The sequence below is a fragment of the Oikopleura dioica genome, chromosome PAR (assembly GCF_907165135.1).
Source record: "Oikopleura dioica chromosome PAR, OKI2018_I68_1.0, whole genome shotgun sequence".
NCBI lineage: Eukaryota > Metazoa > Chordata > Appendicularia > Copelata > Oikopleuridae > Oikopleura > Oikopleura dioica.
The window spans coordinates 9,199,322-9,219,805 of NC_137293.1; the positions used below are offsets into that span (position 1 = coordinate 9,199,322).

General features: G+C 43.2%; 5 protein-coding genes across 5 annotated transcripts; 3 read left to right on the forward strand and 2 right to left on the reverse strand.

Moving 5' to 3' along the window:
* Nucleotides 1–890: 890 nt before the first annotated feature.
* On the forward strand, nucleotides 891–11,252 carry LOC145705651 (uncharacterized). Its single transcript, XM_081783133.1, has 15 exons — nucleotides 891–1,319; nucleotides 1,730–1,979; nucleotides 3,479–3,667; nucleotides 3,719–3,886; nucleotides 4,170–4,395; nucleotides 4,473–4,672; nucleotides 4,723–5,034; nucleotides 5,079–5,390; nucleotides 5,435–5,614; nucleotides 6,539–9,326; nucleotides 9,370–9,475; nucleotides 9,559–9,987; nucleotides 10,067–10,668; nucleotides 10,715–11,041; nucleotides 11,086–11,252. Exons 1-14 carry the CDS (start codon nucleotides 1,284–1,286, stop codon nucleotides 10,992–10,994), a joined length of 6,078 nt encoding a protein of 2,025 aa, XP_081639259.1. The 5' UTR covers nucleotides 891–1,283; the 3' UTR covers nucleotides 10,995–11,041; nucleotides 11,086–11,252.
* A 2,319-nt stretch (nucleotides 11,253–13,571) lies between these two features.
* On the forward strand, nucleotides 13,572–15,504 carry LOC145705929 (uncharacterized). Its single transcript, XM_081783432.1, has 9 exons — nucleotides 13,572–13,877; nucleotides 13,915–14,005; nucleotides 14,206–14,273; nucleotides 14,353–14,396; nucleotides 14,505–14,833; nucleotides 14,874–15,037; nucleotides 15,084–15,168; nucleotides 15,263–15,363; nucleotides 15,408–15,504. Exons 2-9 carry the CDS (start codon nucleotides 13,991–13,993, stop codon nucleotides 15,442–15,444), a joined length of 843 nt encoding a protein of 280 aa, XP_081639558.1. The 5' UTR covers nucleotides 13,572–13,877; nucleotides 13,915–13,990; the 3' UTR covers nucleotides 15,445–15,504.
* A 1,157-nt stretch (nucleotides 15,505–16,661) lies between these two features.
* Nucleotides 16,662–19,239, reverse strand: LOC145705928 (TBC1 domain family member 15-like). The gene is made up of 9 exons (XM_081783431.1): nucleotides 18,925–19,239; nucleotides 18,803–18,881; nucleotides 18,099–18,732; nucleotides 17,774–18,047; nucleotides 17,570–17,723; nucleotides 17,339–17,529; nucleotides 17,149–17,298; nucleotides 17,006–17,105; nucleotides 16,662–16,962 (listed from the first exon to the last, which is right to left on the reverse strand). Exons 3-9 carry the CDS (start codon nucleotides 18,300–18,302, stop codon nucleotides 16,818–16,820), a joined length of 1,218 nt encoding a protein of 405 aa, XP_081639557.1. The 5' UTR covers nucleotides 18,303–18,732; nucleotides 18,803–18,881; nucleotides 18,925–19,239; the 3' UTR covers nucleotides 16,662–16,817.
* A 55-nt stretch (nucleotides 19,240–19,294) lies between these two features.
* LOC145705930 (late histone H2A.3, gonadal) lies at nucleotides 19,295–19,735 on the reverse strand. Its single transcript, XM_081783433.1, has one exon. It carries the CDS (start codon nucleotides 19,695–19,697, stop codon nucleotides 19,326–19,328), a length of 372 nt encoding a protein of 123 aa, XP_081639559.1. The 5' UTR covers nucleotides 19,698–19,735; the 3' UTR covers nucleotides 19,295–19,325.
* Nucleotides 19,736–19,903: 168 nt separating this feature from the next.
* On the forward strand, nucleotides 19,904–20,317 carry LOC145702189 (late histone H2B.2.1-like). Its single transcript, XM_081779401.1, has one exon. The coding sequence runs from the start codon at nucleotides 19,926–19,928 to the stop codon at nucleotides 20,286–20,288; it is 363 nt and encodes a 120-aa protein (XP_081635527.1). The 5' UTR covers nucleotides 19,904–19,925; the 3' UTR covers nucleotides 20,289–20,317.
* Nucleotides 20,318–20,484: the final 167 nt, after the last annotated feature.

Below are 20,484 nucleotides of genomic sequence, written 5' to 3' on the forward strand. Positions count from 1 at the left end.
TACTGCCAAGTTTATTCAGAAAACAAAATCCGTTCTCTTTCAAGTTGTCTATTCCGGCTAGCCCTGTTTATTGGCGGAATGCATTAAGTTGGATAATTATTTATTTTTCCTTTTGATTAATTCGGTTACTCGAGAGGATATTTGTTATTCTTTCGGCTAAGAACAAAGTATTTCATAATCCCTAAAGTCTCGGGCCCAGACTATTTTTTCCATCCCCCAAAAGCATGAGCCGCTGAGAAGAAGCTCGGATATTATCGAATTATTACTTTTTGCGATCTTTCTTTTTTGAAGAATATTTTCGTAAACAATCTAAAGTTGAGAAAAAGGATGTTTTCCGTGTTTAGTCCAAGCTAAAAAGCCCAACTTCATGCTATTTCCTGGGTCGCAGGCAATATTTCTCCAAAAACACCGTTACGAACTATCTTTCTCAACGGAAGAAAAACGCTAGTTGGAGTTAGGAACTAGGGGGAATCGAGACAAGAAAGAATAACAATGTTTTATGCGGAAGAACTCTTGGATTTTAGGTCCAGGAGTTCATACATATGAATTCTAAGAAATAATTTTTATTGAAAAAAATTCCGGATCTTCGGTATTCTTCGTATTTTCCGGACAATAAATCGGAACAATGTGTTGATAAGAAGGTCATTATATTTTTGAATGCCATCGATCATGTTTACAGGTCGTCACGGGCCAGTAACTCCAGCGGAAGGCAAAATCAGAGGACGAAGGACGAAACAGGTGTTATTTTTATCTACTGCGACTAAAAAAGATGTGCAGGGACCGTAAAGTCGGAGGCTCCTAATCTTTTTTTCGAGATGCGGCCGATTGATTCCAATCATGAGCCACGTGGTGGCGTATTTTTCCCGAATATAAGAACCGATGCGATTGGATCTTCTGTTAAATCGTATCCGAGAAATTCCGATTTTTGGGCGAAAGAGCGGTGCTATTTTGATTCTACGCGCTAGAACATTCCTCGCTCTTTCTATCTAGACGCTATCGTGAGGAAGGGACCGCACCCGGTGGAGTACAGTACTTGGTGCTACTACACCACCGAGCCAGGGAGAGAGAGAGCTCAAGGTAGATTTTGGCGACGGGCAGTGAACAGCACCACCAATCCTCTCCCCGCGGTGCTTACGTTTAGCGCACGGGCTCAACGAACGCCATTTCCCGTAAAATCATCCAGAAAAAAAAAAACGAAAATTCCATAAGGAATATTGAACAAGAGAGACGAAACCCGAAGAAGAGGGTTGAATAGAGAGTAGAAGGGAGAAATTACACAGACAATGAGGGTTGCCCTCGCCCTAGCTGCTACAGTCTCGGTAAAAATTATATAAGAAAATATATTTAAATTAGCAAAAATAAATCAAATTTCAGAATTGAACATCTGTTTTTTTAATTAAAAGCTTGAATTAAAATTATCATTTTTAATTTTTTTCTCTAAATAGTAACTTTCCTGCATCTATGCAATCACTAAGACGCATATTTTAAATACGATAAATGATGTTAAACTTTATTTAAGTTCGTAAATATTTCTTAAAATTTCCATTCATTTGATGATTCAACATTTTTGGCGTGTACCCAAAAACAATGTCCATCGTATCTTTTTTTCCCTTTTTCATGCTCACAAAGTTGAACTATCAATGTCGGTCATGGTTTTTTTCGAAATGAAAATATTTATAATTAGGCGGCTTCTCCCCCTAAACAAAAATCGTAATTGTTTCGCTTTCAGGCGCAGCTCGACTGGTCGGATGACCTGCGCGAGATCCACGCTATCGGAATCCAGAACCAGTGGCTCGTTGAAAAGCTTGCTCCTTCCGCTCTCTTCGGTCGACATGAGCGACGATTGAGGAGGCAGGCTGATGATTGCCAGGACAACCACCCTCGATGCGACGAGTACGCCGAATATTGCGACAATGTCCAATTCGCCACTACTTGCGCCGCTTCCTGCAATACTTGCGATACATCCTCCTCCGAACCTGGTAAGTACCCCATTAACTACCGTTCCCCATGGTGTGCAGAGTGATTTCAAGCCTTGACGAGTATGTTACGTGAAGTTGACTACCCATACTCATTCGAATTTGAATTTGAGCTTCCTTCCTTTTTCGTTTTTACGCAAATCTTTTTAATCTTCTCAGAAATGAATGCAATGCGCGAAGGGCCATTGCAATTTTCTGTGCCAGAATGTGAAGGCCGCAAGGATTGTTTCAGAACATGTTCTTTTGGTTTTATAAAGCAATAGTTTTAAAAATTACTTCCAAAGGCATAAAATGTACCCGAAAGCTTTAAAGAGTTAAAATACTAGATTCTAAAAAGAATCTCCTTAGAAGAATGATCTTTTCGAACATGTTTGTAAACAGTTTGGTTTTTGTGTTTTATATTGTTATGAAACGATGAACAGTCATGTTTCCGATCGCCGCCAGACTGCTGGCTGGAAGATCCGGGGTGTATGTTCGTCTCGTGGAGGAGAGACGATGCCACTGGGCAGATTTACACTTTCGAAGGAACGGGTTTGAATCGGGCAGGCGAGGCTTATCCGTCCGTGCCCGATGCAAAACCGACGAATAGTCTCCGGCAATATCGGACAAATGGACTCCGGCTGGGTCGGCTTCGGCTTCAGTCTAGACGAGCGCATGGGCAACGACGACCTTTACTTTTGCCAGCGGGTTGCTAGTTCGCCGCGCAAACGAGCACCTTAGATTCTTATTTTTCTGATTTCGTAATTTAAAACCACAAAATTGGCACCCGTTCCATAGCGAGCACTTTAACGGCATGAGTCGCTTCAAATCGGCGATGTCCTACGGCCGAGCGCCGCCAAAAATGCTCCCCATGACGCATATTATCTCACATGCTGCCGACTTTAAACGTGGCGTTTTGCAGTGCCGCTTTCAGCCAGGGTTCAAAATCTATCTTGAAAATTTGCCAAAAACTCTATCTCAAAATAGTTTCTTAGCTAAATTGGCAATCTTGAGCTCTAGAATAGCGAAAGGCGGCAATAGAAAAGTCCATCGGAAAAGATGGCGCGATGATGTTCGATTTGAATCAGGATAATTTTTATCTCCTGGTCGCGTGGGGATCTATTGGCGGCGGTGGAATCCCACTCCATCATAAAGGAAGGACCTTGACTTCCAAGCCCGTTGATTTCGCCTATCCACCAACGGCGATTGAAATTATGGATGGAAAAGCCTCGATCGACCATTTGACTCCCGGAAAGAAACGAGACTCGCAGCCTCCATCAATTGGTTTTTCGTTCCCAAGTCCAGTAAAGGATTACTCCAACGAAGTGGATCTCGCGCAGCAGAAAATGATCGACGACATGAAACAATCTCCTCTTTTCAAATATCTCCAAGAGAGTAAATGAACCAAGACATTTTTTGGGTGATAAAAACAGGCTCAAAATGCATTGAAAACTCGAACACACCATGAGCGAACGGAACGATTTCTCCGTTCGCGAACGTCCCCTCTCAACTAACTCTTCTAGAGCCCGCCAGTAGTGATGCCAGCGGTTGTGAAGATCAACTCGGCTATTGCGAGCAGATGAAGGGCTTCTGTGGGAATCCGAACTATGAAGGAGTGCGATTGTACTGCCGAAAAACGTGCGATTCTTGCGGAGAAGCGATCGAAGTTGGAACCGATGGAGCCAGCGCCGATGCCGATAGTGTTGTCCAAAGTAAATTAACTTAAACTCGTGAAAACGCGCGGTTCTAACGCAATTATTAAGCCTGCGAAGACGAGGACTTTTGTGTCAACTTTCCATACTGCCCCGACTCAGAGATCCTCCGAGAGAGGATCAAGGCGAGCTGTCCTGTCACGTGCAAAGTGGCCGCTTGTCAAGCTTACTGGACAACTGACGCAACCGAAGCGCCCTTCAAAGAAGCTCCACCAGCCGGTACACTTTAGAATTCAGACCCCTCGTTTAGACAAAATTGACGATTTTCATGCATTTTGAGCCACTCAAATTTAGAAAGTGGTGTTGCCTTAATTTAAAATTAAACAAGGTGCATAAAAAGGTGAAATCGATAGTTTATTACAAGAATAAAAAAATGAGAAAATGCCGCAACCGCAAGTGACAAAAAGTCTGTGGTCGAGCGAAAATGTTAAAAAATTCTAGTTCTCTCTTATCTTTCAATTTTTTTCTTATCAAAGGGGCAAGTTCTCAGGGCCGTTTTTAGATGCCTGCGTTGACGCTTCAATGGCTTGTTCTGGTGTGACTGAGCTTTGCCAGAAAGATGACTTCAGGGATACTCTTGAAACTTATTGTAAACAGACTTGTGGCTTCTGCAGTGCAGATGCTGTTGCTGCCGGTGATGGCGATGAAGCTTCAGGCGCATGTGAGAACAAATATCCCAACTGTGATCAGCTTCAATTTATGTGCGAAGAGGAACAGTACAAGGGCCCGTAAGTATCATTAAAATAATTTTCTTGTGTTTCTTCATTTTCCTTCATCTCAATGTTCTATAACTCGATCAATTTAGCTTCATCAAAATGTGTCCAATCACTTGCGGTGTTTGCGAGGGCGACGGTTCTGCTCCAGCGGCAACGTCCGAACCAGCTGGTCCAACAAAATGCGAAGATACCGCTGAGCACTGTGGCAGTTTATCTTCATACTGTGACAAGCCAGAAACAAAGGACATGATGGCTCAGCAATGTGCTCTTACTTGCGGTTTCTGTCAAGGTAAAACAATCCCGCTACTGTAGTCATCCTGTTACATGAACTCTCTTTAGCCGAAGGAAGCGAGAACGATCCTGCTGCGGCTGCTACCGAAGCTCCGGCCCAAGAACAAACACCGGAGGATGCATGTGTTGATACTCCGGGCACTGACTGCCAGAAGTACCTTCTTTACTGCGACAACACCAATACTCAGATCCCCAAGGTCTGCAAGAAATCCTGTGGCCACTGCGGAGCCGATGCTCCAGCCAAACAAGCAACGACTACGCAAAAACCTGCAACGACCACAACAGCTGCCCCAACAACGACAAAAGCCCCCACTACAAAAGCTAGCACCACCATTGCTACTACTATGGCTGAGTCTGAATGTAAGATATAATCACTTTTATGGTGTTTTAAATATATCTCTAAGGCGCTCCTGTCAAAGACAAAAGCACAAAATGCTCGTCATACAAGAAGTTCTGCCAGAACCCCAAATACAAAGCCAAGCTCGCATCGCAATGCCCGGCAACGTGCAACGTCTGTGTCAAGTCAAAACCAGAAGCCAAAGCCCCAGCTTCAACTGGCGCCGTGTGCAAGGATAATGTTCCCGCTCAATGTCCAAAAATGAAACGATACTGTGGCTCCGCCAAGTACGAAAAGGTTCTCAAGCAAAAATGCAGCCTCACTTGTGGATTCTGCACTGCTGACGGTTCTGCTCCAACTCAAGCTCCTGCCGCGTCCGGTTAGTTTGAATTTCATTTTTCAAATCGTAAAATGACTTTTCAGAAAAATTCGGAAAATGGTCAGTTAGCTGGTCCAAGTGCAACAGTAAATGCAAGCAGTACAAAGCCCGAAAGTGCCTGCAAGCTCCTTGCCCGAAGACCCAGCTCTATCAGTTCCGAGATTGCCCGGCTGAGGAAAACCAGAACATCCCCGCGTGCAGTAGCTCGGGCGCCGCTAAGCCAGGTGAGCGCAAACCACATATAAAAACAAGCCCACATTTTTTAAATCAACATCTGGAATATAAATTCATGCTTCTGTTTCAATATTCTAGTAACCATCATACTCATGCTCCCCCCACAACATTAATCCCACTTCACCCTTGCCAAAAGGTCACCTGAACCTTCGCGTGACATTTTGTGATTAAAAAAACTTCATCCATAACTCACTACCACTCATAATTGGTGTGCCCGACGTTAATTCTTGAACTAACTCGGTGTTCAGCTGCGAAAACGTGCTCGAACCGCGCTGGTGCCAACTTTTGCAGTAAGCACTCTGCAAAATGCACGTCGAAAAAACCGAAAGAGCTTCAAGTAATGAAGCAAATGTGCCAGAAAGAATGCGCAATTTGCACCTAACCAACTCACCCGAACTCGAACCGGAACTCCTACCACAACAATAACAAAACTCTCCCTGGAAAACCGGACCTCAAAAAAGCGTACTAACTTCTTAGATCATTTCTGTAATAACCCGCAGTCTTATTATTATCATTCAATTTCCGAAACGTTCCTTCGTACTGTACAAAAGCATTCAGTATCTATTGCTACTTGAACTAGCCTCTAAGTTCGCGAGTGATTTTGGCGAAAACTTTTGGCGGTTAATTTTGATTCTCAAGAACCTCAGAACCCGTGAGAACACAACTAGTGACCGCTAGCTCGCGCCCTTTGACCTCGCTTGGTGACCTATTAAAATATTGAAACAGCATGCATTAACTATTCCGTCTAAATAAAATAAAACGGTTACAACAATCACATGACTCGTTTTTCTTGTTGTAGAAAACACGCATGAGCTTAACGTGTTCACTTAATTTTAAATTGACCCTTTTGTTACGCAAAATAAATTAAGACGAGAACTATTTTGCCAACATAAAAAAACACTGTTTCCATTTAGCTGTTTGCCGAGATAAGTCCCCACAGTGCAAAAAATACGCTTCGAAATGTGGCAACGCTCAAATTTTGAAAACTTGCCCGGCTACATGTGGCAAATGCGGCGAAGGAGAACGAAAAAGACGTCGACGACGATCGATCTTTGACATTTTGAAGCCAAAAAAGACATCTGAAACGTGCTTCGATAAAATTGCCTGTCAGCAGTTTGTCCGACAGGGTTTCTGCAAAAGCTCTTCCGCTCTTATTTTGCGAACGATGCAAAGTAGCTGCGCCAAGGCTTGCGGCTTCTGCAAGCCCAAGCCCGCATGTATTTGGAATTCGTGGATGTCTTGGACCAGTTGTTCGCGTTCTTGCGGGACTGGGGCGCAAACTAGGTCTAGGAAAATGATCGGATCTGGTTGCATCGGATCACCGATTGAAACTCGACAGTGTAATATGCAGAGTTGTCCTACTCCTCCTCCAACTACTACCAAGCCGGCGCCAACGCCAAACAATAAGTACCAAGGAGAATGCAAAGATGAAGAAACCTGGTGCTCTGGAATTGCCAAATCTCAATGCAGATCATCAATTCAAGTCGCTGCTCGTTGTAGACAATCGTGTGGACTTTGCATTGCCGCTATTTCTGCCCCTACCGTCGGCGGTGGCAAATGGCAGCCATGGACCGCATGGACTGCTTGTTCAGGATCTTGCAAAGGTGGATTCAAAAAAACTCGTGAAAGACGTTGTGGTGAGTACGGTCGAAAATGCGATGGAAGCAGCTCGGAAACAATTCCATGCTCGATCGGCTTTGACTGCTACGTTGATGAGTTCTTCAAATGCGCGGATAAGTCGGACAATTGTAATGAATACGCGCTGGAAGGTCGATGCTTTGATAATCAGTACAGAGATTGGATGAATAACAACTGCGAGGCGAGCTGTAGGCTTTGTATGGGACTTAATATTCAATGGAGTGAGTGGAGTAAGTGTGAAGTACCCGGTGGTGTTTGTGGAAACGGCAAGAGAAAGCGCAGCCACGATACGACCACGATGGTTGAGAATTGTAACATTCCATGCAAGGACAAATCAGCCTCTTCCAGAGCCGACTGTAAAGACAAACATCCTTATTGCCCTAATCTAACAACTCACTGCGAGAGCAAATCCGTCCAGAGCGCTTGTCAGTTCACGTGCAATTCATGTCCCGCCGATATCCCAGTTGATAACACTTGTGTCGACAAGAATTCCTATGTTTGCTCTCAAAGCGCTAATTGCAAGAAGGAAGAGTTCCAGTATCTCTGCCCTAAGACGTGCAATACCTGCATGAAAGCTGCGAAGGAATCCGTCGATAACTCATCACTTGATGCTGATAGCACCAGAAGCAATTGTAAAGATCTTTCACCAGCTTGTAAAGGCGCTGGAATCAAAGCTCAATGCACCAACAATCTCTGGCTGAAGAAAAATTGCAGAGAAACATGCGGAACTTGTGGAATGTCTGAAGAAGCCATGACTACGAAGGCTCCAATGACAACGATGTCTCCCATTTGTATGGACAAATCTAGGGAATGTCCAAGGTGGAAGTCAATGTGCCAGACACAAAGGGAGATTCTCGAGACCAAATGCCCTGTTACTTGTGGAGTTTGCGTTCCAGAGACTACCAAAGCCCCCCTAACGACTACAACAACCACAAAAGTTGCAACTTCGCCAAAAACGATGAACTGTCTCGACGGACCCTTGTGCTCTCATTACGCAGGAAATTGGGAAATTAACTGTCGGGACTCTCAGGATTTCCGAGACACCTGTCCAACCTTGTGCAAGATTGATGTCTGCGCAGAGTACTGGGATGAAGATCTTATTCCTGAAAACACTGACGAGCTTGAAAAGAGATGGCGAGCTTGGGAAGAGTGGGGCGCCTGCTCGGTCTCTTGCGGTGGTGGAGAAAGAACACGATATAGAACTTGTAAAGCACCCGTTTATAAGCCCTGTACATACGGCTCTGATAGCGATACTGGGCTTTGCAATAAGATCTCATGTACGACTACGCAAGCGGTCATGACTACTCCCAAACCCACTGTTTGCGAGGATCAGCCATTCTGCGATGGAATGGGTGTGAACTTCTGCTCCGACCCGAACATCGCATCAGGCTGTCCAAAAATGTGCGACAACTGTCAACCCTACTATGGTGAATGGGGCGAGTGGAGCACCTGCACTGCCACTTGTCGTGGTAGCGGTTCACGTACCCGCTCACGTGAATGCATTCAAGTTAATGAAGACAAACCGGGCAAATGCGAAGGTGACGCTTCTGAAACTGACGATTGTCCCGACATTGAAATTTGCTTCTACGAGTGGACAAAATGGACTGAGTGCGACGCTGATTGCGGAAATAACTCAACTCAGACCCGACAACGTGTTTGCAACGAGCCAGAGGACTGTGAGTGGGTGGAAAAGGAGTCCCAGGAATGTGCCGGCGCCTGCGTTTTTAATGAATGGTCAGAATGGAGCGATTGCTCGGCTACCTGTGGAAACGCAACTGCGACGCGCTCTCGCGATTGCCCAGTAGAAGGTGCTTGCGGTGAGAAATCAAGTGAAACGATGGATTGCGAGCTTGATGAGTGCGCTGAGTATCTTGACTGGTCAGAATGGTCTGAGTGCTCCGTTTCATGTGGTGGTGGAGAAATGCGACGAGAGCGAGAATGTTCGATTGAAGGAGAATGCGCAAGTCTTGGTGCTCCAAGCGGAGTTATGGCTTGTAATGAAGATGCTTGCCCTGTTGTTGCTGAATGGGGCGAGTGGAGCAGTTACTCACCTTGCTCAGAAAGGTTCGAAATCGACGAGTTTATTTGTTGCTATAATCAATTTTAGTTGCGGAGTCTCATTCAAGACCAGATCGCATGAATGTGTCAATGGGGCCATTGGCTCTGACGGGTGTCCTCTGGACGATTATGTAGAAGTCTCAGCATGTCTTTACGTAAGTAGCCCAATTTGATCAAAGTGGTAATCGCCAACGTGACGATAGCTTATTTCGACTTATAATTGATTCCGGTGGTTTAGACGCCGTGCGAAACGTGGTCCGAGTGGTCCGCCTGTAGCGCCGAATGTGGCCAAGGACATCGTGAACGATCTCGCGGCGAAGACGTCGAAACCATAAATTGTTACGCTGGGCTGTGCAGCGACGTCGGCGAGTGGACCGAGTGGGAGATTAGGGAAAACAACTGTGAAATCACTTGTGGCGGCTACAAACTCCGGGAACGACAGTGTATCAATGGAATCCCCTCAGAAGGTGGCTGCCAAGGCCCTTCCTCGGAAACGATCGAGTGCGAGCCATGCGGTGAGTGGAACGTCTGGACCAGCTGGTCAGAATGCAACAAATCCTGCCACACTGACGGCGTCAAGGGAATCAGAAGCAGATCTAGAAAGTGCATGGGTGGACGATGCAAGGCCGGAGATGCTGAAGAAATCATCAGCTGTGTCACACCTGCGGTAACAAATCGTTTTCGATCAAAACGAAGCTTTGATTATTTTTCATAAAAGCAAAGAAAATAAAATTACATTCATTTAGTGTGACTTTAAACCAACTCTGAGAACGACTACGGAATGGGAAACGACTTCGACCAGCACTCAAACGACTTTCCAGATCACTACAACTGAAGCTGTTCCTGTAACGACGACGACCACCACCGTAGAATCAACAACGACAGCTGAAAACACCGATACAACAGTGCTCGAAGCGGAACTTGACCGTCTCTTCGATAGCATTACTTTTGGGCAACCAGATTGCGATGTCGTGGAATTATCAGAAGAGCCAACTAGTTTCATCTCTAGCAGCTTCAGACAAACTGAAGAAGGAAAACAGTCGTTCCATGCGACAGAAGCATTATCAAGTGGTTGGTGCGCCGAAGCAAGTGACTCGGATCAATGGCTCGTTATCGATTACTCCTCAGATGTCGACATCGTTGGTGTCAAATTTAACATCGTCAATGAAAATCTTACGAATCCATTCGACTCAGAAACTCAATCAATGCGATACATGACTAAAAGCGTCAAGATTGAATACAACCAAGACGGACAATGGACTCCAGTTCAGTCAGTCGATTCTGATACTATTTCAGTTTTCAGTGATCAGCACATGGCCGATCCATTTGGAAAACCATCAGTTGAAAGGTACACCGTCCATCTTTTGCTTCCTTTATTTATCCATATTTTAAAGACTTTGGACCAAAAAAATCACTACTGATCGAATCCGCATCAGCATTGTTTCCGTTTACGGGCGAACTGCCTGTTTGAACTTCCGAGTCCTTACTTGCGATGAAGCTCCAGCAATCGAAGCTAATTTTGGCTTGCCACCATTCGCCATGGGAGCAAATCCCTTCGCCGGTCCGTTGAGCGAAAACACTTTTAGTGCCCCAAGCTTCGCCACTGAAGACTCAGATAATGTTCTCTCCGATCTTGGATCTATCGAATTAGATGGATCTGGAGATGAGTTTTAATTTTTGATAAACCTGAATATTCAAAGAACAGAAGACCTCTAACAAAGGTAAATGTTCTCTCCTGGAGCGTTTATTCAGCCCTGTTTTCTAGGAATACTCCAATTGTTACATAACAAAGTCCTCCGACTAACTGCCTTACCAACCTCTTTCCATTTCTAATCTCACGAAAAAGTCGAAGCCGAAAAATTAATGTTCTTCAGTTCATATTTAAAATTTGTACAGATTGCTGCTTGAGTCGTTTAATAAATATGCTCTTTGATGTTAAAAATAATTATGATTTTATTTGTCAGGGGGAATATCAGCCTGACGTTGTCAGGTCTTTATGATTTCCGAAGAAGACGTGTCAGGATGTCCTTTTGAATAAGCAGTTTCTTTTCGATTTTCCGCGGATCGAGGTGAGATGAGATAAAACCAAAGTAAATTAAGTAACAGGCTAAGGGAAATGAGTATAATTGGAACAATATTGAGCTCTGGAGTGAGTTCTCTCACAAATTTGAAGATAAAGTGTCCGCCAACGAGAGTCCCGATATGCTCGGCATGATGAATTATTGTATTGACGAGCCCCTAAATAGTTTATAATGGTCGTCACTTCCAACCTTTCGGGATCCCGAATGTTTCGGGATTTCCCGAATCTTTCGGGATTACTCCCGAATCTTTCGGGAATTCCCGAACCTTTCGGGATCGCCCGAATCATTCGGGAATTTCGGTTATAAAAAAAGGGTATAAATGCCGAATTCGGGCATTTTACTTATCAAAAAGATAACTCTAGCTGCCTTCGTCAAATTCGATGGTCTAAGAAGGCCATACCTTGTTTCAATTGTGAATTTGCAGTCAAAAAGAATGTGTGGGCTCCGCGCCTGTCTTATAGAGAACTTCATGAGTTATAAATCCAATTATTCGTGTAAATTATTTTTTCCTTCGTGCCTTCATTTGCTTCAATAAAGATGTACTTAGACGTTACTATTTTGCTTAAGATATTTTCTCGGACAGAAATCATTCAAAAATCATCCCCGAAAGGTTAGAAGACAAAAAGGCCCATTTTCACTGCGAATGTTTCGGGAAATCCCGAAACATTCGGGATCCCGAAAGGTTGGAAGATTCAACCGTTTATAATATTCATATAAGATTCAAATTTCTCACTAAAACTGCATTGTCATCATCCAAATCATAGAAAAATATCTTCGAAACCGAGAAAAATATTTCTCTGTGGGATTTTTCCTTTCGAAAAAGCAAATCAATAACGCATGAAGAGCAAGAGGAAGACCAAAACCAACAAATATTCCTTTGAGTCCCCAAATTTCATCGAGTTCGTTCAAAATGAATATCATAATATATGCCCTTGTAAAAATTTGCAGGACGAACTGAAAGCATTTGTAACAAATTGATTGTTAGAATAGATAATTTACCATGATAAAAATAAATCCAACTCTTAATGCATTTACTTTATTGTCGTACTGCAAGATTTTTTTGTGCGAGGTTACCGACCATGAGAAAGAAATCAAGGATATGTACATCGAGATAATTGGAAGTAAAACATTTCCGATTTTGCCTTCTCTAATCTCATCACAGAATATATTTTCTTTTTCTATAATTTCTGTTCGTCGACAAACATTAAGGATGTGAAATTGAAGAAAAACCTTTGATGGAATGATTAGAAATTTTACTCAAATTAAACAACCTGAGGAGCGGCTTGCAAAGCAGCTTCAATGAATCTTATTTTCATAACTTCTTTAAAAATTGCAATATTATTCTTTGCATCGTTATTTTTCCACATCTGATAAGCAGGACCCAACAGAAAAAGGTGGAGAATAATGACCAGGAGTGATTTTCGCTCTTCATCTGATAAATTAGTAGAGTTAAATGATGTCCAAGCTGATAGAATGCCAGCGAAAAGCACAATAGAAATTGTTAACAGTCCCCAAAAATAGTTCTCCGTCGTAACATATTTGACTCCCAGCAAAATATCGGACCTTGTTAATTGAAAATTATACCATATTTTCAAATTGTTTTATTTACCCGATGTCGGAACAATAGAGACCAATTGTCGACAATATTTTGATCAAAGTAATTGTTTGTCGAAATTTGTATCCGCAACTTAGAGTCACTGTCATAAATAACGCGAAAATGAAAATAATTGTAATCATTGGTCCAAGAACAAAAGTGTTCGTTTGCGACAGAGCAAGCTCTTGCCAAATCGTTCGATTAATAATCAATGCCGGTAATTGTTCATTAACAAGGTCAGTATCATCTTCTTCATTTCCTCCAACAGGGTTCCGCAAGCCGGGCATAGTTTTATAAGCATCAGAGTAATCATCGTAGTCGTCACTCATTTTTAGCTTTGAAATTTTTAATTAAAATATCAATCTTTTCTCTATTTTTTCTTAATAAAACTCCGAAATCTTAATGATCTTCTGACTTGAAATGTTCGTAATTTTTAACGATCAAGGCCCTCTTTTATTATGTTCACAAGCAAGGCGTGATGCGCATAAAGAAACTGAAGTGGTGTACTTTATTCATATTTTGGATGTGCCTAATACCATGTTACAAACATTTTTGATTCTTATTAGTATAAGAATGCTGAGTGTCAATAAGTCAAAAATTTGAAAAATGAGTTAGCTTATCACCTAAACGATGCTACGTGATAGTTTTCAACTGCTCAAGGAAAAAGAAGAACCAGTCCACCTTTGGCAATCACGAACGTTGTCGTGAGTGGTGGTCTCCCTGCATTTCATTAGTAGATATTTTTTCGAAAACTTGAATTTGCTTGTATCGCCCCTGAGAATAAATTATACAGAGAAAAAGCACATTGAATACTTGGCCATTGAAAATTGCTCCAGATGGGAAATTATTGCACCAAAGAAGTTAAAATCATAAACTTGCCAGGTAAATAAAGATCAAAAGGCGTTTACGACTTCGAAAGATGACGGAAACAACGAGGAAGGACTCAAAAAGCGTTTCCGAATTCACAGTCGACTGTTGATCTGATTCAAAAATCGATGAGCCAGCATTCCAGGACTCGGGTTCATGTGATTTTCCTGGCAGCCATGTTGTTTTTTTATATTTACAGTTGAAAATAACGTTAGAAGTAAGCGAAAATGAAAAACAACAAGACCGTTTCCTCGGGTCGTATTTGAGAACAAAGCTCTCTGTAGACAGGTGAATTACATTTTTAAGAGCAGATATTCCCTCAACTCCCTTGAACCCTCAAAAAAGGGCACAATCCCGACCTGTGGCCGTGATCCAGCCCCAACGCCCTTCAAGTGCCAACATCAAGGACTTGCAACGTGTTCAAAATACCAATTTTCACTACTTTTTCCCTCGTTTTCGAGTAATCCACTGCCTCTTGAACACATGACCAGATCAATTCTATCGTCGAGGAAAGGACAAAAAACCTCAGCCAAGGTATATATTTTATTCTTTGTATTGCGTTCTTGTGGTTTGCCACCTGCACAGGTGAAAGGCCATCAAGATTGACTGTATAAATCTCCGTATAGCTTACGCATCTTTCAGACTTGGAAACGACGAAGAAGAAACTTGAGTACTTGGAGAAAGAGCTTGCTTGTTCAACACAAGAGCTTTCTTTTTACAGAAACAACTTTGGCAGCGGAAAATCAAGGAGCTCCTTCCCAACTTCTCTCTTGTCGAAGCTCTCTGAATCGAAAGAAGACATGTTCTTCAAAAGACAAAACCATCAGTCAACGATGTCGATGCCCTCTCACTACGAAGCGACGGGGCATTCGTTGAAGAAACAGATCTCGAATCCAGTCCCGATTCAGACAAAAGTTGTTGATCATCGAAAAAATCTGTCTTTTTCGCTGCCTCGAGATGAAATTCCATCGGTAAATTTGAAAGGAAAAGCAATTATTCCATTTTCGCTAGGAAAAACTCGTCAGAATTCCTGTCGTTGCTGCAAGTTGTTCGGATTTATCTTCGACTTTTGATCAATCGACGCTGACAGATTCAAGCTCCGGCGAATCGTATTCCGGATCAGATGACGAAACGCTCAATGGAGATGATGGAATCGAATCCCGCTCTCATTACAGGTTCCTCTATTTCGCAAGAGTCATCCTTTTTTATTCAACTTTCTAGCGTGAGCCCTATCGGAAGTGGCTCTCTCTCGACAATCAGCCGAACCCTTGAGGACGATTGCCAGGCCGTCCCCAGACTCAATGAGAGGAAAAGGCTTTTACTAGCTGCTGCTTGTCAGATTATGTAACATTCTTTTATATTTTCACCTTTTCAATTCAATAAATTCTTTCCCTCTTCAAAGCAATCGCCCAGTGCCAATTCAGGAAATGGAAACGCTTCAAAATAGCCCGGCAATGCAATCGCAGCTCCTGCAAAGACTTGTTCATCTAAAGCATAGCAGGTACTAGAATCAGATATTTCGAGAACCAGAAATTGATTTTTCAGAGAAATGTCGAAAATAACCGGCTATCCTTCTGAATGAAGCAATTTCTTATCTTCATAATTGACTTGCCCAAACATTGCTATTTTTGAAATAAATGCAATTCGTTGAACCATTTTTATTTTGCATGCAAATCATTTGACATGAATAGATCATCTTCAGGTGGGATCAAAATATGTCTAACATTATCCTTATTATGAAAGTTTGATCGATTGAACGGGCAGTATTTTGAGTAATCAAAGCTGCTTGTACGGCTGATTTTCTTCTTCGTAAGAGTTTATTTTTATTAATCATGAAACTGTAAGAGTTCGTATCCATTCTCGCCGGGTAATATCATATTTGGAAAGCGGTGAATTTCTCCATCTTTTCCCAGGGCAATAATTGATCCTCGGTCTTTGATTGGTACCGCTTCGCATAAGGTTTTCTCCCCACAATCTTCGTACTCACTATCAGAATCCTCCGGTTTTTGTTTCTTCTTTTTACGACTTGGAATGACGATTTTAACAGGTTTGCCAACATTCCAACGATTTTTCGCGAAGATATTTTTCTTCTTTTCTTTGGTAAGATCTGCTTGGGCGCGGTCAATGTTGAGTTTAATCGTCGAGCAAAACTGGTCAGAAAGCCTCATTCCAGTGCAAGGGTCTTCGAAGAGATTCAGTTTGAGTGAAGTGTTCTTCTCTTTCAAAAAAGGTTTCGGGTCCACCACAAGCTCCTTGTCTTCGGCAAGACCCAGATGACGATTTCCTCTTTCTCTCAGATTCTTCAATGTAATCACTTTATCAACAAGCAGCTTCTCCATTTCACTTTTAGGTAGGGTTTTCAAAATATCAGGAGGTTTATTCGGAAAAGGAGAAAAGTTTTGCCAACTTTCTCGTTTCCCGCTAAAAGAGAGATTCCCGGCTCACTGATCACGGAATTCCGCTTTTTGCGGTTTTAGCCGAATCTGATATGAAAATTTGAAATAAATCGAACCATTGTTCCAATAACGCGAAACTTCTAAAGAGTTCGCCGCGCAATCGAGGGGACCGTCAAACGCAAATCTCTCAAAATTGAATAAATTTGTGATATTTGAGAACCCTTCCCTCTTTTTGTGACCTTTTTCTCTGAGGATACTTGAGATTTTGTGGGTCTCTGGGGAGGTTAGTGTCTTGGGAAGAGCAAGTCATCTCGATGACGAATTAAAACCGGTTGAATAGAATTCTAAGGAATCGCGTATATCAGCGAGTATTTAAATTGATGAGGAAGTAGAACAAAGTATCTTATTTTTACTATATTTTTCATGAGTTTATTTTCCGTGAAAGAAGAAAGGGATTCGGTTAGCAAATATCAGTGAGCATGAATGAAAAAAAAGAAGAAAAATCGATGATCGAAGTAATTTTTCGGTGATGGAAGATGGGAAGAGCGAATTTTCCACTCTAATCGGATAGGTTCAGGAGTTGCTTGATAATCGGAGGAGTCGAGAGAGAACGGGAGATTTGAACGAGGAGTGACTGCGCCCGCGCGAGGATTTCGTCTGTATCGACATTTCCGCTGAGCCTGTTAACGACCTGGAGAATCTCGCTGAAAAGGGTTACTCAGTGGTTTCGTCTTTGTAAAGTCTTACCAGTAGCCGAACTCTTCGTTCATAATTTCTTTTCGTTTGAGATCCAGGACAGCGGCGGCGATCAAAAGATGGAAATTCGCGCAGGGAGAGCAAAGCCACGCTAGAAAAGGAGATAAGTCGGAAATTGTACCCTTGTCTCTTACCATCCCAAATTGTTGGCAGCGTCTCGTGTGTTGCAAGACGGCGGAAAAGGATGAGAAACCAGGGGAAGCAAAAATACATGTGTCCGGACTCTTTTCTGTCGAGGAAGCGCACCATTTCTCCATCTGTGAAGGCCAGTACTCGTCGCAGCGCTAGAAATTGTTTTAGATTTTCAAATTATGAAAAAAGAACCTTCGAATTGTCGTTTGATTGCTTCTTGTGATCTTTCAAAGTTTCCGCGGACTCGATACATGAATTTCGCAAAGACCCAGAATGCGTCGATGTCGTCTGGGTAAATGTCCAAAATAACCACGGCAATGTCTGACATTCCCTGGACGTAGCCGATGTCCTGGTCGTAGATACAGTAAGTCGTCAATAACTCACTAAGAATCTCGTAAAAAGAAACAGAAAAACTTGGTAAACCTAAGGCGTTGGATTTGCTCAGCATTAAGTCGATGAGGATCTGTTCTAGTGACATCTTTGGCAATCAGGCTTCTTCGTTCTCGAAGAATTGTACAGTACTCCTCTTGCTCAGCTGTTAGGCCTTCCCATTGCGCTCGAAGAGTATGGTATTTTTCTAAACATTGGTGATTGAAAACAAGGAAGAATAAGAGGGAAAGCTCCTACCTTCAGGATTTTTAATGCTTTCATAACCCAAGAGCTGTTTCCAGGCAAAAGGTCTTGCTCCGCCCGTCAGCCCACCTCTGAAAATCTTCTCTTTGATCGCCTTGTACCGTCCCGCCAAAACAAAGTCTCGGAAGTCATCTTCATCCACCAGCGTTGCTCGAATAACCACAGGTCGTTCCAGCGGCAGTTCAGGTTGACCTTCATTAAAAAATGCTCGAGAAATGGGGCTTCTTGCTACTTCTTCTTGAATATTCGACGAAATGGCTCTTGTGATCTGAATTTGCTCGTGTAAATGCGCGCGCAGAAGTTGGGATAAAACAGACACCTTTGAGAAAATGCCAAAGCCGCGGTTCAGAACATCTCTTCCAGACGCGATTCTCGGTTCAGGATCGTCTTCCCAAAGCGATAGTCGAGCATCTTTCGGTTCTTCGATTAACTCAAGCTTGTATTGCCCAGAGCCTACTTCCTGATTACCGGATGAGGAAAAACCCTCGTCGGTGGCGCTTGAACCCGAGTCTCCATTTTCCATCAAATAATAAATTCGACGACTGAAAACGAAAAGAAAAAAAAAGAAGTAAAGCTAGAAAAAACAACTCCCAAAAGTGCGCCACCGATGATATTAACGGAGACGAGAAATGTCACGAAACGTCAGTTTTTATCCCGCTGACTCAGAACTTCTGACTCAGCAGGCACTAAAAACCTAAGATTCTTTTCATCATCCGGGTTCCTTGATAACAAAAAACGCCTGGAACGCGCTTTCAACCCTTTCGATGCCTCCAGGGCCGAAGTGAAGGGATGGAAGAGTTGCCCCGTCGCGCAGCTTGATGACCAAGTATCGCAGGCCGGAATCGTTGCGTTTTGGCTTGAAGTACTCGGAGATGTCATTCAGGTCTTGGCGGAAACCGGTGTCGAACGCGGAGCCGCCGAGAAAGGTCCAATCTCCAGCGGCGATCGGCTCCCTGAAAATCGATGGAAATCAATTAAAAGTAGCTAAAATCTCGCAATTTCAAATTTCAGTTGGAAACTCACCAAACAAATTCTCTTCTTTGCGAACTATCATGCTCAATTATACTGATTCTTCCCGACTCTGGCACTGCATTTCCATGAACTACAAAAACCAATAAAAAATGTCCATTTTCCGTTAAAAATACCTAAAACGTTTTCTTCCTCAAATATAATTCTCATTTATAAATTGTAAATTTCTAATTTTCAGTATTTTTTTCTCCGATTTCAAGGTAAGTTTCTGTGTGTTTTGAAGCAACTTGGTTCGAACTCAATCACGAGAAATTATCCTTTGCTCTTCGATCGTCGATTGGTCAAGACTTTCCACGCATGTCTCGTCCCATCAGATGAAAGGGAAAAGATTTTTTGACCTTTCTACGAAGATTTATCGATGAGGCATGCATTCGTGTTCAATAAGGAATCGTGACGATCGAGTTATTGATGATTTCAAATATTGATTTGAAATCGAAGATTTCAATGGATCAATTTGAAAACAAGGTTTGTGGCCCTAAAAAGGGCCGGGTTTGAGAATTTCTCAGTGAAGAGAAATTTATTTGTCGCCAGTCTTCTTGGGGAGGAGGATGGCTTGGATGTTGGGGAGGACACCACCCTGAGCGATGGTGACACCGCCGAGGAGCTTGTTCAACTCTTCATCGTTTCGGATGGCGAGCTGGAGATGTCGTGGGATGATTCTGGTCTTCTTGTTGTCTCGGGCGGCGTTTCCGGCCAATTCGAGAACTTCAGCGCTGAGGTACTCGAGGACAGCGGCGAGGTAGACTGGAGCACCGGCTCCGACTCGCTCGGCGTAGTTGCCCTTTCGGAGCATTCGGTGGACTCGACCGACGGGGAACTGGAGACCAGCTCGGACGGATCGGGACTTTGCCTTCGCCTTGGCCTTAGCTCCTTTGCCTTTTCCGGACATTTTTCAAAAATTGATTTTTTTGAGTTCACAAAATATAATGTGGTGAGCTCTGAGCATCGCGGATCGTTTATAAAGGCGCGGCTGGGAAAGAGCTCTCGCGCGCCACACGCATCAATAACTGTCAGAAAGCAGTGTGGGAGACAACCCGAGAGCCCCGGGCTTCTCACCCGGCGCCATATAAAGCGCCGCTGCGCAGCCATTTCACCACTTTTTTGAAAAGTAAAAAAAATGGCCGCTACCAAAGGTTCCAAGAAAGCTATCGTCAAGAAGGCTCCCCCAGCCGGAGACAAGAAGAAGCGAAAGGCTAAGCGAAAGGAGTCCTACTCCATCTACATCTACAAGGTCCTCAAGCAAGTCCACCCCGACACCGGTATCTCCTCGAAGGCCATGTCCATCATGAACTCGTTCGTGTCAGACATCTTCGAGCGAATCGCCAACGAGGCCTCCCGACTCGCCAAGTACAATAAAAAGTCGACCATCTCTTCCCGAGAGGTCCAGACCGCCGTCCGACTTCTCCTCCCCGGTGAATTGGCCAAGCACGCCGTCTCCGAAGGAACCAAGGCCGTCACCAAGTACACTTCTTCCAAGTAAATTTCGATTTACTTCGACAAACCCGGCCCTTTTTAGGGCCACAAATTCTCAAAATTTCTTTGAAAAACTGCCAGCATCTTTTCTTGAAAGAAAATTTGCCGAACTTCAGTCTTATCCCCAGAAATATATTGGTTATAAAATGATGCCAGTGTTACAGGAACAAAAGGCCGGATGACCAAATCATTGTTGATAATTA